The 18,198-nt window shown below is 35.7% G+C and overlaps 1 protein-coding gene across 16 annotated transcripts in view; it reads left to right on the top strand.

The window, feature by feature from the left end:
- Positions 1–18,198, top strand: part of DMD (dystrophin) — a 2,092,562-nt gene that overhangs the window by 708,993 nt on the left and 1,365,371 nt on the right. For all 16 annotated transcript variants that reach the window (XM_053201917.1, XM_053201921.1, XM_053201923.1 and 13 more), the window contains 3 exons: positions 6–107; positions 237–344; positions 8,299–8,478. In XM_053201917.1, coding sequence (XP_053057892.1) covers positions 6–107; positions 237–344; positions 8,299–8,478 — 390 coding nt within the window. The remainder of the gene's footprint in view (positions 1–5; positions 108–236; positions 345–8,298; positions 8,479–18,198) is intronic.

Below are 18,198 nucleotides of genomic sequence, written 5' to 3'. Positions count from 1 at the left end.
CCCAGGTACTGGGAGATAGATGGGCAAACATCTGTAGATGGACAGAAGATCGCTGGGTTCTTTTACAAGACATCCTCCTGAAATGGCAGCGTTTTACCGAAGAACAGGTGAGTCATGTGGGGGAAATTGTGTCAGTGAAAGATATGGTGAGATTTTCAATGGGGAAAAAAAAGCATATGATGATCTACTTTAGTAATTATTTATTTTCTTTTTTGGAATTATTTTATTTCTTTCAGTGCCTTTTTAGTGCATGGCTTTCAGAAAAAGAAGATGCATTGAACAAGATTCACACAACTGGCTTTAAGGATCAAAGTGAAATGTTATCAAGTCTTCAAAAACTGGCTGTATGTATTTTTTAGCGTTCACAACTTTAAAAAAAAAAACAAATAGTTGACAGTAACACCATAATTTGGTCTCTTTATTATTTCTGATCTTAAACCAAATACTCATTGTTGTGGCTTAAATCATAGTCTGTTCAATTATATCATATTGTAAATTTTCTTTAAAATAGGAACAGCTGTATTATCTTAGATGGCTTGGGCTGCTATAATAAAATACCATAGACTGGGTGACTTAAACAAATATTTATTTCTCACGCGTATGGAAGCTGGGGAGTCCAGGATCAACCTGCCAGCAGCTTTAGTTTTTGGTGAGGACCCTTTTCTGATTTGCATACTGCACCTTCTTACCTTTGTTCCCGTGGTAGAAAGAGAGGAAACTTTTGGTGTCTCTTTCCCACGTTTATTTTTTTTTAATTTAAATTTTAGTTAACATACAGTGCAATATTGGTTTCAACGGTAGAATTCAATGGTTGATCACTACATACAACACCCTGTGCTCATCACAAGTGCCCTCCTTAATACCTATTGGCCATCTAGCCCATCTCCTATATTTTTTAAATTAATTTTTTAAATTGAGATGTAATTGACATATCACATTACTTTCAGATGTATAGCATAGTGATTCAGTGTTTGTATGTATTACAAAATGACTGCCATGATTAGTTAACACCCATCACCTCACCCAGGTACATTCTTTTTCTTGTGGTGAGAACTTTAAAGATCTGTTCTCTTAACAACTCTCAGATACACATTATATTGTTATTATTAACCGTAGTCACCATTCTGTGCATTACATTCCCCATGCTTATTTATTTTATCACTGAAAGTTTGTACCTTTTGATCAACCTTCACCCATTTCCTCCTCTTAGAAGGGCATGAGCTCCAACATGAGGTCTCCACCCTTATGATCTCATCTAAACCTAATAACCTCTCGAAGGCCCCACCTCTTACTACCATCACATTTTATGTAAGTGTGTGAGGGTAGGGTTCAACATCTGAACTTTGTGGGGACACAAACATTCAGTCTATAACATCACACCCACAGACCCCCCCAAATTCATATCTTTCTCACATGCACAATGCATTCATTCTATCTTATGAGCTCCAGAAGTCTTAACTGGTTCCAGAATCAGCTCTGCAGTATAAATTCCAAAGTTTCATCATCATCTAAATCAGATGTGGTAAGACTCCAGGTGCAATACATCCTGAGGCAGACTTCCTACCTAGCTGTGACACTATGAAACCAGGCAAGTTAAGCGCTCCCAAAATATGTTGGTGCGTCAGGCAGAGGACAGACATTCCCCTTCCAAAAATGAGAAAAAGGAGAGAAGGAAGGAGTGACAGGTTCCAAATAGGTCCAAAACACAGCAAAGAAAATTCCATTAGATCTTAAGCCTCAAGAATAATCCTCTTTGGACTGATGCACTGCCCTCCAGGACCACTGGAGAAGCAGCCTCACCTCCAGGACTCCACAAGTTAGCCTTGTCTGTTCAGTTCCACAGGGCACCACCCATGTGGCCCTCTGCAGCGGCCCTACCCAGTGGCTCTGCTCCTGCGGTACTGGGGAGGGGCATCCTGCCCCGTGGACTGGAGAGGTAGACCCACTCTTTGAAACCCAGGAAGCACTAGCTCTGCTCTCTGGGCCTCTGGTGGGAGTGGTACGTCTTATAACTCGGAATCACCTACATTATTCTTCGCTTTTCTTTAGGAACAGCACATGTTAGACAGCCTTCCTTCATTCTGTCCATTTTTCTCCATTGCTTTTAGTCTCAGTTGGCAGTGTTTCTGTTGGTATAATTCCATCTCTATTCCTGGGTTCTGTTGAGATGGCTGACGAGGTCTCTGGTTCCCACCCACACTAATCTTATCAAGTGGTCAGTCAGACATACCCTTAGTGTTTTCTTCTGAACATATTTTCTCATTCTTTGCAGTATGGATAGGCTGAGGATTTGCCACATCTTTAAATTCTAGTGCCTTTATGCCAAATGACTCTTGTTTAATTCATTTCTCTCTTCTCTCATTTTACCATGGGCAAGAGAAATCATGCCACTTTGCTTAGATATCTCCTCAGCTAAATATTCAATTTCATTGCTCACAAGTTCCACCTTCCACAAAATGCTAGAACATGAACACGATTCAGCCAAGTTGTTTGCCACTTTATAATCAGGATCATCCTTCCTCCAGTTGCCAATAACATCACCCTCATTTTCATCTAAGACCTCATCAGAATGACTTGTGCCATCCATATTTATAGTAATATTTTGGCCGTTTTAATTTATGTATTCTCTAAAAACAGGACGCTTTCCAGGAGTCTTTCTCTGAGCCCTCAACAGAATTGCCTTTAGGAGTCATTTCACAGCAATCTCAACCTTCTCTAACCTGCACCTTGCAGGTTAGAGCCCCTGAGCGCTCTCAGCCTCTACCCATTACTCACTTCCAAAGCTATATACACATTTGTAGGTATTTGTTACAGTGGTACCCCACTTGGTACCAATTCCTGTCTTAGACATCTCAGACTTCTATAACAAAATATCACGGACTAGATGGCTTACACGGCAGACATTTATTTCTCACATTTCTGGAAGCTTGGAAGTATGAGATCATGGTGCCAGCAGATTTGGTTCCTGGTAAGGTCCCTTTTCCTGGCTTTTAGCGTCTTTTAGCTGTATCCTCACATAGCAGCAGAATTAGAGGAGGATCCGATGCCTCTTCCTCTTCTTCTGAGGGCACTGATCCCATTGTGGTGCTCTACTCTCTTCTCCTCATCTAAACCCAATTACCTCCCAAAAGCCCATTCTCCTAATATTACCACAGTAGAGGCTTCAGCCCTCATTTCATGAATTTTGGAGGAATACGAACATTAATTACATTAGATGTAGGCAGATTGGCAACTGTGCTTTTCAAAAAACAATTGTACTTTTGAAAAAAATATACCATCCCTGGAATAAGAATTCAGTTAAAATAAAAAGGTAACACTGAGAAGTACATAGGAATGTTCTGTATAGTTCTAAACAGTATGTGGTTCTAAAGTAATAGTCTAAATTAAATTCTTTGAGAAATCGAAGTATAAGAAGTGGTTATCCTCACATAAGGGGCTTATACCTTCATTTGGAAAATTAGAAAAAATATTAAAGCAAACCAGTAGCATTAATTATAAGTGCCTGTGTGTTTTGAAAAATAAGGGAACTTTGGCAATAAAAGAACATCACAGAGGGCTTCAATGAGATATTTTAGTTTGAGTGAAAACGTAGAGGATTAGAAAAGACCTCTAAAGCTTCTCTTCCACTGTGAACTTGATTATTTGGCTGTGTAGTAGAGGGCAGTGTAATATTAAGAGCTTAATTTTTCAAATAAAATATTGCAAAGTTAGAATTTCTTCTTGTTTTGATAGAGCGATTCTCTTAAATGCTAACTTGATGTTAACTCTAATATAAAACAAAGGTCTGTTATAAATAACATTTTATAATTTTACCTAAATGAAATGATTTATATCTGTATTGATAATGTATGACATAATTAAATCATTTATTTAAAGCTGATCTTAAATATGTTTCCCCAGTTAAATGTGTATCATTTTCCCAAATATTGATTTGTATCATATATTTTTGCTCCATAGTTACTGGTCTTTAGGCTTTTGATTTAAAATTGATTCACAAATATATTGCTTGTCATCACAAGCTAGTTTCTTATGGATGAGAATTCACTCCTCAAAAAAGATATACTTTCTGGAGTCATTTGACCACTAAAGACAAATTTCAGAAGAGTGATCTGTATTTGTATCAAAAGAATGCAAAAATGTCAGTGATGTATTTGTAATTTTGTTCCACAGCTGATGAGGAGCCGCTGAGAACTTGATACAATTCATATTTGCATTTTTGGAACACTCTTGGGTAGTAAGGAGGCCAGTTAGTGGAACTGAACTAAGTAGCATTGGGTATGAAAAGGAGGAACTAGACAAGGTTATTTCAGAAGAGGATATTGAGGCCCAGGGGAAAACACACACACACACACACACACACACACACGCGCGCGCGCGCACGGCATGCATAAGCTATCAAAGAGTAGCAGAGTAGCAGAGTCAAATTGAGCACCAAGACATCCAGACTCAGGTCCAGCCCTTTTAAGCTATTTCAGAACTCCTCATATCATTTGGTTCCTTAACAAAAAAAGAACTGTGATCGAGAACCATGATTTCTAACAGTCAAGTACTACTATGTTGACATTTTTGTGAATAAAAGACTTGACTAACCTCAGGACCATGAAAATGCTCAGTAATCATCCAGTATGATTAAAATTCAAATTATGTCACCTTACTTGTGAATAAAGTGAAAATATGTTTTGTATAAGTCTTACCGTTTGATAGTTTAAGCCAATTAACAAAATCTGACAGCTGGTCTAGAATTTGAGGTAAAATTCCCCTGCTGACTCAGGCAGTGAATAAGAATTTAATGTTCATTAAAATATGTCACAATCTGAGACCCAAAACAGGTACCATCTGTCACTAGTTCCTACTACATACCTAGGTATAGATAACAGTGTGCTCAAACTCTTTTATTTATAATCAGTGCAATTTGTTTTTGAAATATTATCACTAATAGCCCATGGGATGTTCTCCTAGTTTTCATTTGAGGTGGGAAATGAGGAGTCAAGTTTTTCATTTCCTCCTGATCTGTGCTTTTATCCAAACCATGTAGATCTATTATTTTTCACGGTCAAAACTGATTTTTTATTTGATGTAAACGATCAAAAGCAAAGGAGAGAAGAAACTGTGGCCCTTAGGCGGATTCTAAAACAGAATCAGTTAGGCTATCACAGGAAGGCCCAAATTTAAAAGAAATAGCTTCCTGGGTGAGTTTTCTGTTGCCGTGAGGACCTGTGGTGTTTTCCGGGGAAGGACCACCCTGGGAAGCATGGTGGTCCACAGCACTAGGGTGTGCAGGGGCTACAGCGGACTGTGGAATTGAGGACAGTCTCAAGTGGCTGCGAGCACACGGCAGGGTTGAAGTACTTACAGTGGCTCAGCAGGTCCCTGCTGATAGTGCTGGTACCAAGACTTGAAACCTCACCTCCTGTTACCAATTAATCCAAGGAGAATCGATGGTTCTCAAGAAGTGTGGTCCCCAGACTGGCAGCATCAGCATCACCTGAGAACTTGTTAGAAATGCAAATTCTTAGGTTCCATCCCAGACCTATTGACTCAGAGGGCCTGGAAGTTGGGCCCAGAAATCTGCATTTTAGAAAGGCTTCTAGGTGATTCTGATTCCCCCAGGGATTTCCTGGCCTGTTTGTAAGGATACATTCATTTTGCACTTGAAATCCTCTTTTAATGACCACATAGAATATGTCTGTTCTGTCTTCTCGGGCAGCTTATCTATCTCTTGTCCCTCTTTACTACTGGCCTAATCTGGTTTATTGACTGTACCTCCCTGCCTGTTTTGGTTATAGGTCCAACTGCTTGGCCTCTTTGCAAATAAAATATATTTCTTCGTTTAAAATCCTGGGTGACCTCTGCCATGTGTAAATTTTCTAGAGCTTCCTTTTTCTTCCTGAGTTTTCCAGAACTCTGTGGTTCTCTGGCACTCAAACACTTGTAATTAGTTTTTGATAAGCAGAGAGACATCTTTTTTTATACTCTAATAATAAACAGCAATTAAATCATTGTAATTTAATGTGTACACATAAAATGGAAGCATCCAAGTGTTGATAGCCAAGGATAGATGGGAGAAGGTACTTCAATACCGTGATTCAGTGCATCCGGCAGCAGCTGGATTTCTTGTCTTCTCCCTCTGTTGGGTGTGGTAGGAGAGTCCTTTGGGTAGTGGGAATTCATGAAGAAAGAGAAAGAAATATTCTCCCAACAAAGGAAACAAACTGAAAAATAACCTGACATCACCATTTTTAAAACTATAGATTTAAAATTTACTAGCTAGAAGCTTTGTTTAGTACAGTGCTCTTGTATGGATTTAGGTAAAAATACGTAAATTCAGTAATTCCACAATTTGATTATAATAATGTTTTTACTTCACCTTGAATCCATTTTTTCCTAAAGGTATTCTTTAATGGTAATTTGACTTCCTTTCCCTTTATTTTTGTGATGCTCACCAAGTGTTTCTTCATTGGGCTTAATCTTCACACAGGAGGCTTACTGTCATTTGCCACTAAATCTCTTTGGGTGTCCAATTAGTTTTATAGATCATCTAAGAAAAACTCTTTACATGATATGAAGTTGCCCATGAATTTCCAACACAAATTGTTTCCTCTTCTTCAGACATAACTCTCAGTTCCTTGTTCTGAAATGTTTCCAAATCATTGCATATTTAGCTTAAATAATGGCATACCCCTTAGCCTTGTGCATACAGCTATTTAAATTAGCTCCTGAAGCCCTGAGAGAGCCAAAGAGGATTGTATTTACATCTTTATATTTTAAAATGCATGCCTTTAATTCTATCATAACCTTTCCCTCCCCCCAAAAAAAACCTGAAATGGCTTATAACAAAACAAATACATGCCAAAAATTAAAAGAAGAAAAAAAAGATTAGGATGCCATAAAGGGATTGGAGGAATCTACAAATTCAAATTTGGGTCCCAGCTCTAGACAGGTAGCATAAACTATTGTTTTATTAGTAGCCCAAAATGCATTTAAATTTAATGGAGAGCTAATGTGGATTAAACAAACAAAATCAACATATAAAACCAATGCATTACTAAGTTACTACAGTGAAAGTTTTATTTTGATATGCATTCATCTTATGAATCTTAACTCATTTTGATTTATTGCATTCTTTCAAACTGAGAGAAAACAGTGAAAAAAACCATAATTGTTGAGGGAAAATTAGAAATGAACTTCACAACTAGCTTTTATACCTTAAAAGTGGCATGCACTAGGAATCCAGTATAAAGTACACCAGGTGAAGCAGATTCTGAATAAAGGATGAACTCCCAGAACATTCTTCAGAGCCGTCAGTGCAGGCAGCATGCCAGAATGAGCTACATAAAGTGTCCCTTGCATGGGAGGTGGTGTATTAATTTCTCTGTGTACATGACATGTCAGTTCATTAGCAATTGGTACATCTGTTTCATGATCATTTATTTGCCATGTGAAATATTAGTTATTCTTAAATTTGCATTTGTTTTGGAAAGACAGGTCTCACTGTTCACTTTGTGTTCATTGTACTTGTTGTGGCGAAAAGGAGGGGAAAAGGAGGGGATTATAGCAAAGAAGCTATAAAATAATTGCCTCTTCTTTCTTTTTGTTCTTTGTTGGCAAGCTAAGTCCGGAACTAGTGTTTGGGAGCCAGAGATTGGATTTCCCAAAGTGTAGGGTGACCTTAATGGATAAAGTGAAAGAATAAGCTGCCCGGATCTACTGATTTCATATAAGCCAGTTTGTTTATTCATTCCATTTCAACCAAAGGGCGTGGGTCACCCTCTATAACTCACAAAAACTTTGAACATAGGGATGTTATCAAAATTACTCCATAAAACACATATGTACTTAGAAAACATATGAAGTGATTCCAAAGGATTTATATCACACTCAGTTGCTTAGTTCTATTACTTAATGGGCTTTTAAATTCGCTTTAGAAGATAATTACTCAGATAGCCAAATGTTAATTGAATAACAGATACTAAAAAAAATTTAAAAGTAAACTTCCCTTTGAGTAACACTACTTCTTTACTTGTGAGTTCCTCAAATATTTCTAAGTAGCTCCTAAGTTTCTCTACTAGGTGTTTTTCTACATCTGACTTTTATTTTTCTTTCTCTTCAAGCTTCTTGGGAAGATTATTTGGATTATAATCTTCTGCTTAGATTCTTATGGGCTCTTGCTCCTTTGCAGGCATGATTGCAGTCTTTTTGTATCTATGCAAATGAGAAAGTACATGCAAAAACAATTTGAACTGTACTGTTTTATAAAATGTTACTAGGCTTATTATGTATTCTTTCCTGTTTTAACAGGTTTTAAAAACAGATTTAGAAAAGAAAAAGCAAACCATGGACAAACTCTGTTCACTCAACCAAGATCTTCTTTCAACCCTGAAAAACACATTGGTAGCCCAAAAGATGGAAGCATGGCTGGACAACTTTGCCCAGCGTTGGGATAATTTAGTCCAAAAACTTGAAAAAAGTTCTGCACAGGTTAGTGATCCTAATTACTTACCCTGTAATGAATCATCTTTGAGATTCTTGAAATCCTCACTCAAGGCAACAGTGTTATAACTCTACAAAGGATATCACTGGATTAGTCCTTGCAGAGTAGTCATTTGAATAAAAAGTATGGCTTGTCTTGTTAGTGGACAATGTGGGAGAGGTGAAGGAGTGAGTGCTAATTGACTGAACTAGTTCTTGCCTTAGAATGTAATTCCTTCCAGTTAAGTGGGAATGAGGATCTGAGTGACTTAGAGCAATTGGACCGAGTGCTGGGGACTGTGTCATCACAACCTGACCCCAAATCACAGATTCTAGAACCTTGAGTGCTGTTAGTTGATCCCTACATTTTACATGTGAGAAAAATGAAACGTAGGGAGGAAAAATGAATTGTCCAAGCGAAGTTGGTGATAGGAGCACGGCTCAGGCCCAGGTCCTTTGATTTTACTGAAGACTCTGTTTTATTAGGATGAGTAAGGATCTGTTCATTGCATGTTCTTTGTGCCACGAACAGTTAAATCATAACACTAACACACAGGCTGTGGATTAGGAAAGCATCTGTGTACCCTTGTAGTGTCATAATGTGGCTTTCTGGTAAGACTTTTAAAAGTTTGGTAATTTAAAGGAAATGGGATGATTTTAAAGTAGAAACCTTTGTTATCTGATGTTATTAGATGGTGGAATTGTGGGTAGTCATTCAAAATATTAACATTATATATAATAGCATTTAACACATTATGCCGTATTATTTTCCATTATAGAAGCTAACTTTTGCTAATCGGTTGTAGTCCATAGCTCAAAGCACCATTAGCACGTCTCTGTGAAAGCTATGACCACATTCGGTAGCTTTAGGCATTCATTTCCTTTGTTATGAGACAGTGAAGGGAATTTGTTTTCCTGAGACTTGACATTTGATAAGTATGAAATGTTTGAAATGTTTGTTGAAAGATGAAATGAAGTTTAAAATATTTCTTCCAGAAATATAATTTAAGAAAATGTTACCAGGCAATGTATACGATTTTCAGTCACAGTTGAACTTTCCTTTTGAAATTAAATTCATACTTAAAATTTTAAATTTGAAGGAGTGTACATTGTAATCATTTCCCATGCAGTCATTGGGCATTAATAAAAATTCCATGTGTTTTCCAGTGAATATATTTTTAGCATTTGCTTGAATGAGTAGTGATTTTATAACCATGTCATAATTCTTCTTACTATATATGATCTGGCCATGGCTAGTTTGCATTAGCACTGGAATTTATGTAATAAATATGTGAGACATGAGAACATTTGATACTTTTTAAATCAACAGTGATATCATTCCAATATGTGCCCATTGGTTCTGTAGATTATTGGTGCTATAAAATGGTCGGTTACCATGTTAAGAAGGATTGGCATTACCTTATAAAGAAAACTGTTTAGAAATGCATCCCTTTAAAGGGTTACGTTTATGGAGATGTAACTGTTAACAGTAGGTCATGTTCTTGTTCACTTGTATTATATCTAGTGCTTTTTAAACTTGAGTCTGCATAATAATCACCTGGGAAACTGATTAAAATGCATAGTCCTAGATTGCATGCTCAGAAAATCTCACTTAGTAAACCAGTAATCTGCATGCAGCCTTCGATAGTCTGCAGACCATATTTTTACTAAACACTGAGTTAACAAGACAGTGACACATTGAGCAATACCCACGTTGTGGTTTACTTCCACAGTGCTGCCTGAAATGGGGAAATTGGAGACCTTTCTATGACTGCAGTATTTAAATATACTTATCTCTTTGGAATGAGCCTACTTTCTAAAAAAAATGTTGTGCATATCATCAAAATGTTACTGATTTGTTATTCTAGTTGGTAAAAAACCTTTGCAACCTTGTTTTTAATGGCCTAAAATTATAAGACTACTGCCTATGGTACTTATTCACCTTCCTGTTTTTGAAATTTTCAAAACCTATAATAAAAAACCACTAGTTCTGGTTCATACAGTTCTGTATAAAATGATGTCCAATATACAGTACAGCATGTATCCACTGTATTTGCCAATAAAATAAAGTCACAGACATGAAAGCATTTTGGAGGAAAAAAAAAAAAACACTGGTGTTCTTGATATATAGGGCATACTGTTCAGTGAGTCTGGAGGGCTTTTTGTGATTCACTATGTTTTTTTTAATTTTTATTTTCAAACATTTATGCACTACTATACCAGATCGTAAGCAGATACATAGACTTATATTAGGCAGGTTGCTTTTTGGAACACTAAGCTTCAGCTTTTCTACAGTTCGATTTCTGGTTTTGTTTTTTGCGCCCCCCCCCCCCAAAGTAACTATCATAGGCCCAGTCCAAATCACTGCTGAGGTGAGTTGGGAGTCTAAGGAAGATAAAAATGAAGGTACCCGAGGACAGAGGAATTCAAAGGGAGATAGAGCGAGCCATCAACTAGTATCTTATAACTAAAAAAGCCCTTGAATTTCTTCCTTGCGTGTAAAATTGAACTTGATTGAAAGAACATGGGAAGATGTCCAAGAATGTTGAGGGTAAGGTTGTGACTTTGAAGAACAAAGCTCTCTTGTATGCACATTTTCCAGCATGTATGTAGGAGTAGAGATGTTGTGAGAATCAGTCCCATTAATGACATGATATACTTAGTCTTCTAAAAATCCTTTTTAGAATTAGTTTAAGGAATGAGGAAAATCTGGTAATGGTTAAAATCCAGTAGGATATAGGAATTGTGACTGAGGTGACAGGGTATCCATTCGTGGTGACATTAAAGGACATGTGTGCCCGAATGTTTGAGTGCTATTCAGGTCAAAGCTTTGAGGGATTTTGACCTTAAGAAATAGTAGCATGGCAAGAGATCAAAATATGAAGAAAAAAATCAACTGTGAGGCTGTTCTCTTGCATTTCAAAGTCAGGGCTGGCTTGACTAATGCCTGGACACAAGCTCAGGACGCTTAAGTTGATAAAAAAGGTGGCGTAAGAAAATAGAAATACTTTCTGTTCCCCAAAGTTAGGAAGAATAATAACCCTTGCTATGTGAATGCTTAAGATGAGAAAAGACAACAAATCAAATAAACTCTGGATTGACTTATTTAAATACTCAAATGACCCTCTGTGTCCTCTACATTTTTTTTTATAAATATGCTTGTTGAAATTTAGTGTTTTTTTTTCTAAATGCTGTAACACTGATGAATGCATTTTTATCTTGATTATAATTAGGGGATATGATAGTCAGAAGTTCATTATAGTTAATACTTTAAACTTACATATAATTTTAGTGATTTGAAACATTTTTTCCCCATTTAACTGAAATCATACATACCTCGGAAAGGGCATAATAGTCATGTACTTTATAATGTATTATGGTAGTTTAAGTTAAACTTGGCATTAGGTGTTTAAATGTAACAATATATCTAAACGAGTCCAAAAGTTCCTTAGTTTTGTCATTTTTTTAGCAGAGTAAATTATCTTCTTTGCCAAAAGTAAAGGGACATTTTATGACACATACAAGTTTATACATCTCATTCCCATTTTGTGAATATTTTGCTGTATTTCTATTGACCATTTTTGCAATGTTCTGAACTATAAGCACAAATATCTTAAAGATAAAATGAATATACCTAGGATTCTCCTCTCCTTGAACATGAGAGTACATGTTTATGCTGTTATTTCTGTATCTGTAGTTACAGATGCCCAAACGGAGTAAGTGATCATTATGTATGTGTATATCTATTCTATAACATTTGTCTCCTGCTGGGAGTTTTAAAACTCTTGCCAGACATATGAATAGTGTAAAACGTGGTTGAACATAATAAGCCAGTATTTTTAAGAATACCAGAAATGCAAATGGGGCATTCAAAAGTATTAAGATTAACATTTCTCTATTTACTTTTTTTTTAGTTCATTCTCATTTTTTAGAGATCCCTCTTTTTATTCTCCACAAAATTTTTTACGTGCACATTCTGACTGTGCCCACTCTCAAAGCATTGTTTTGTAGATCTATTAATACTTAAGATGTAGTTAGAATTGGTTTGCCTCTCTTCTTTTTGCCAGTGATTTTAATTCACAACACTCTAAGGCCTTTCCATTGACAACCCTTTTCATTGGTTCTTGAAAGTTCTCTAAGCCTCATCAAACTGATGCCAATTTAAAAAATGGTTTTATAAAACCTAGAATTAAAATAAAATCCTTCGCTTATTTTAGGTTTCTATCTTATTCAAGGACTACCTGAATTCATAGACTAACCATCTTGAATTTTAGTTAATTGTTTAGGTTAACAGTTATATCAGAAAACTTCCAAGTTACAGCTCAAATAACTTTGGAAATGAACTGTATTCTTTTCCTACCTCCAACTAAAGTAGGTGTTTGAGAATTGCCCTTGTCTATCAGTGTAATAGTTACTATGTTATAAATTCGTTGTCTACGATAACATGATATAGGCACTGAAAATTTAAGAGACAAGAACTGAGTTAACTTTTGGAATCTCTCATTACTTCTTTATAAAAAGGGAAGTTTGGGGTAGGAAGATTTCCATAACAGTATCCTTCCAGTTCTAAATGCATGTGATATGTTTCTCTTTGTTTGAAATTTTATATAAAACTCTGGAGTAATTAGTGAAGAATTTCCAACTATCTCTGCTATATCAGTCTCACTGTCAGCTGGAAGATGATAATGAAAATACACTTCTCATCGTGTAAAAGAAGACTGACTTCTGAAATGAGTATATTTCACTCATCAGGAGTATGTGATTAAGATACATTGAAAATAAAATAATCAGTATCTATATGATATATTTATTCTTTACAGACAATAAATGAAATACCACATAAAGAAAACATAAGTTTTTGTCTCAGTGTATACTTGATCATCTGCATCCCTAGTTAAAGAAGGTGTTTCATTACTTCATGTCAGGTGGATCAGAAAAAATAAATTTCATTGCTCCTTGAATTTTTGCAGATGCACTTAATTCACACAGTTGCTCAAAATCAGTGTTTAATATGAATCCTGAATCCAACACGAGTCTCTTCTTTCTGATAATTTGTACAAAATATAATATGAAGCGAGGGATAAAATACATGAAATTGAACAGTTTTATAGAATAAGCCTTCTTAATTATTATATATTTTATTTCAAATAGAAATACTTCTTTTTTTTTAAAAATTTTTTTTCAGAAATACTTCTTTTTTTGATGTCTTTTGAATATAGATTGTAAGTATGCTCATGATTCCAATGTTTTGTCTTTTCAAGATGTTCTATTGCCTTATTATCAGTATCAAAACAAGACCGTAATTAATAATAAAATTTAGGCGTGCCTGGGTGGCTCAGTCGCTTGGGTGTCCAACGTCATCTCAGGTCGTGATCTCACATTTCATGGGTTCAAGCCCCGCGTAGGGCTCTGTGCTGACAGCTTAGAGCCTGGAGCCTGCTTCAGATTCTGTGTCTCCCCCTCTCTCTCTGCCTTTCCCCTGCTCACGTTCTGTCTGTCAGTCTGTCTCTCAAAAATAAATAAAAGTTAAAAATAAGTAAGTAAATAAATAAATAAATAAATAAATAAATAAATAAATAAATAAAATTTAGTTATCATACCACTCTCAAGAACTTTGGTACTCCTTTTATACTCCCCTTAGCCATGGTAATTCCTCTGTACTTGTTCATGGGAGAGAGGATTCTATAGCCTTTTGATTAGTCACTCAGCCTCCTTTATGAGCACCTGATATTTTTTACCCCAGGTTTCTCACAAAGTTCAGCATGTAAAATTCTTTCTGTTGCTTAGAATTGTAAATCCTCACACCATCAGATATTTGAGCCTTGTGCTACTATGCCTGTGGAGGTGGTTTTAAGCCTGGCTCGTAATTATGTGCTAAAGTCAATTGATCACTGTAAAGTAATGTATGTAAAATTACACAGCAAAAAACTCTGTTCCACAGTTGTCAACCTGATTATAATTTTTAAAATTTCAGGTATTGAAGTTGTTTGATTTTCCCCAAATTTAATTCGAGTTTATCAGGAGCTGAAAGGCATTAAAAGATTGTCATATGCCATTGTGTGCATTTTCAATCTTCTTCTGACTTTATATATGCACGTGTGTATATATAAACACACACTTAAAGGAAAATCACCATTCAGAAATGTGAGCAGGTATAGCAGCAAGTGAACATTGACACTTGGATTTACATTTCTGTTCTGCCACTTACAAGCTGTGTCTGCCTCGAACTTTTACCTCTTATCTGTAAAATGGCAATAATATTATTATTTAGTCTTAGAGCCATGAAGTAATGACAGCCACCATTTAATAAGCCTTCATTGCACGTACTTTTGTAAGTATTTTCAATATGATAATGAATGCAAAGCACTTAGCATAGTGCGTGGGACATGCAAAGACCTTTGTAATTGGTAGGTATTATACGCATTAGTATTTTAATAATAATGAAGATGACATGATAAAGTAGATAACTGATTCTTCGCAACTTGACTTTTTTTAGTAAGTTTCTTTAACTGTTCAAATAGTAGAATATTTCCTAATGCAAGAAGTAGAACTCTGCAACCCCGAAGAACTTATAAAGGCAAGAATATTTAAATAATTACATGGAAGAATCAAAGATGCAATTAAGAATACAGCCAAAAAAACCCCAGCACCAACAGAGTTAATTTAAAATGTGAGAGCAGGTGGTAAGTACCACTAGTTGCCCCTAAGAAACCAGAAAAAAGTGGTCGAAATGTTTCCTTTCATTGTATCCCCTTTTATATTCTTTAAGTATGCTTGAATATACATACATTTCCCATCCAAATGTGCATTTTAGACAAATGGAAGAGAAGTTGGCAAGAATTTTATTGTTTGAGAGTAGTTTGATTCCTCCAGAACTACCAAAACTGTACAACCTTACTGCAAGATGTATACCCTAAGACTATCAAGAGGCTGGGCAAATGCTCTTCCAGTTTTTCTCACAGGAGGAAAATGTAACTTTTGGAAACTAACACATGTCACCTTATGAATGAGAAGTTTCAGTAGAGAATTTTTTTTTTAATTTTCTATGAACATTTAGAAAAGATAGCGGTTATTACTAATAGGTATCGAGAAAACTTTCTGTGTTCAGACATTACATAACTTAATTCTTGAAACTAAGACTTGGCTACATAATTTTTGGGGCCCAGTGGAAAATGAAAATGCAGGGCTTCTTATTCAGATATTATTGAGAATGTCAACAGTGTGGCAGCAGAGCATGAAACGAAGCCTGGGGTTCTTTGAGTGAAGGGACCTGGGTGACGCCAGAAGTTGCCTGGCATGAGGGTGGCGCTGTTTGCAGCAGCCTTGTGAGACATCTGTTACCATTCCTATTATTTATATGAAGAAAAGAAGGCAAGAGTCTGAGACACAAATGAACCTACACTAAATGCTACCATATGTCAACTGTGGACCTGGTGTTTGAGAATTGTGAGACCTGGCTCAAAGACCCCCACTTTTAATCGCTGTAAGAAGTCTAAATGAACTCTTTGCCATTTTTACTAGCTGATTAACTGACAGATCAGGGAAATACTATTATTTAAAAACGAATACATTTTATTTGCATGACGACATTTGGAAGTCATTTTCAATATACTAATAATCAAAATGGAAGTGTGTGTGGGATGGGTGAAATAAGTAAAGAGGATTAAGAGTATACTTACATTGATGAATACTGAGGAATGTACAGAATTGTTGATTCATTATATTGTACACCTGAAACTAATGTAACACTGTATGTTAATTGAGCAAAAAAATGAGGAAAGGTGACTGAATAAGAATTTAGTTAGGTACACTCAATGTCTGTTGAATATAATGCAAACTATGTTATATTCTAATTTTGACCCTGCTCTACTCAGCATTTTAACGGAGACCTTAAGTCATTCTTACTAGATTTTTATTTGTCCTGATGTTTAGTTGTTTTAATGTATTTGGATGACATAATTCCATAGTTCTAAAGATACATGGGAATGATAGACTTAAAACAACAATTTGAACAGAAAAGTTCTGAAATTTTTCTCTGCCTGCAGAAGTAACATTTAGCAGAAAATGTTTTATTGTAGAAAGTTGGAAAAAAGAATATAGAAATATATAGTCTACTATTGAAATTACCTGTGCTTTCCCTGCCAAAACATAATCACTGATAGTTATAGTTTGCATTCTTCACTCGGTACTATAATGTAAACATTTTCCAATGACATTGAAAATGTTTGGCACATGTACAATAACTCTATCACATGCCTGTCCTGTAATTTCTTGAAGCCAGTGCCTCCAGACATTAAGTTTTTTTCTGTTTTACCATTATGCTGATCCTATGAACAGGGACAAGTGTTACATGCAGCCTATAGCATCAAATACATTTAAATATGAGGCTATTGGCTGAGGGAAATTTGCTTATGAACACTTAAGAAGAAACTACCTTGATTACTGGATGTTTAGTGCACGTAATTAGTTTGCATACTTGTATTTTTCATGTGGCACACACTTGTCTCACAACTGTTTGTGTGTTTGTCACCTTCACTACTATGCTGTAAGATCACTAAAAATCGAGATTCCATTTTATGCATTTCTGAATGTTCCGTAGTGATACATTTAGACTATATGTTGGAATTTAATTAAAACGTGATTCAGCTGCTGAGCAACTCATATAATTTTAGTTTGCCTTAATTACATAGGAGGTCCAAAGCTAAGAAACCTAAGTTTAGGAGCACCAATCAGATTAAATCTAACTCTAGCCCATACCTGGTATTTTAAAACTTGGAAATAAGATTTATCAGAGTCATGATTATCAGTCTTCACATCTTTAAGACTGTCAGATAGGAACAATACTCAGCTTCCTCTATGTCGGTTCAGGGTTCAAAACAAGCTTTAAATGAACCAAGTCATAATAAGACAGGCTTCCATTAGGTGTAAAACTTTGCTAATGGGAAAATTTGCTACCATATTCAGGAAGGAGTTGTCTCCTTCTGGGAATAGTAAATCCTATAGTAAGTGTAAGGTTATACTAAATGACCTCCATAATCCCTTCCTCTCTGTGTTTCTAATGATTCTAACACATAATTAAGTGTTTACAGTCAATAAACTAAAAGTCATGGGGGAAACGTAGTAGTTGACCTTGTGGTTTTTATTTGATTATATGGCTAGGTTTTGAAAGTTATTATTAATTTGTCATATATAACAAATAATATCCTATGGCTACAGGGTCAGTGCACCATTGTTGTTGTTGTTGTTGTTTTCATCCTGAAGGAAATGGAGGAATATTTCCAATTATAGTAATGATTATAGTGTAGAACAATTGCAGGTTTGTGTCTCACTATTAATTCATTAAATAGATTATTTTTTCTTTCTTAGAAGGTTTGCCATATTCCTAAATGCCTTTTCATAGTATGTGTTGTTGCCATTTCTCTTTAACCTCCCCTCCATGGGTACATCTATCCAGTTTAATAAGTATCAATGAGAAGATATTATAACTTTATAGAAATTAACTCCATAGCCAGATATTCAGTAGCACAAATGTTTCACAACATTAGATACAACTGTAAACAGTAGGTTTGGATTTTCAGAATTTCTGCATTCTGGTACCTAACATAAAATTAAAATTTCCCCCGAACAGTATTGCCTTCAAGCCATCATTGTATACAAAAAAATTTGCTCGTGGTTAAAAAATACTATTCTGAAATAATGAAATACTCTTGGAATCCTCCTCAAAAACTA

Source organism: Acinonyx jubatus, chromosome X (genome assembly GCF_027475565.1).
Source record: "Acinonyx jubatus isolate Ajub_Pintada_27869175 chromosome X, VMU_Ajub_asm_v1.0, whole genome shotgun sequence".
NCBI classification, from domain to species: Eukaryota; Metazoa; Chordata; class Mammalia; order Carnivora; family Felidae; genus Acinonyx; species Acinonyx jubatus.
Note: the sequence above shows the minus strand (reverse complement) of the source record. Positions and strands in the feature narration are given on the sequence as shown.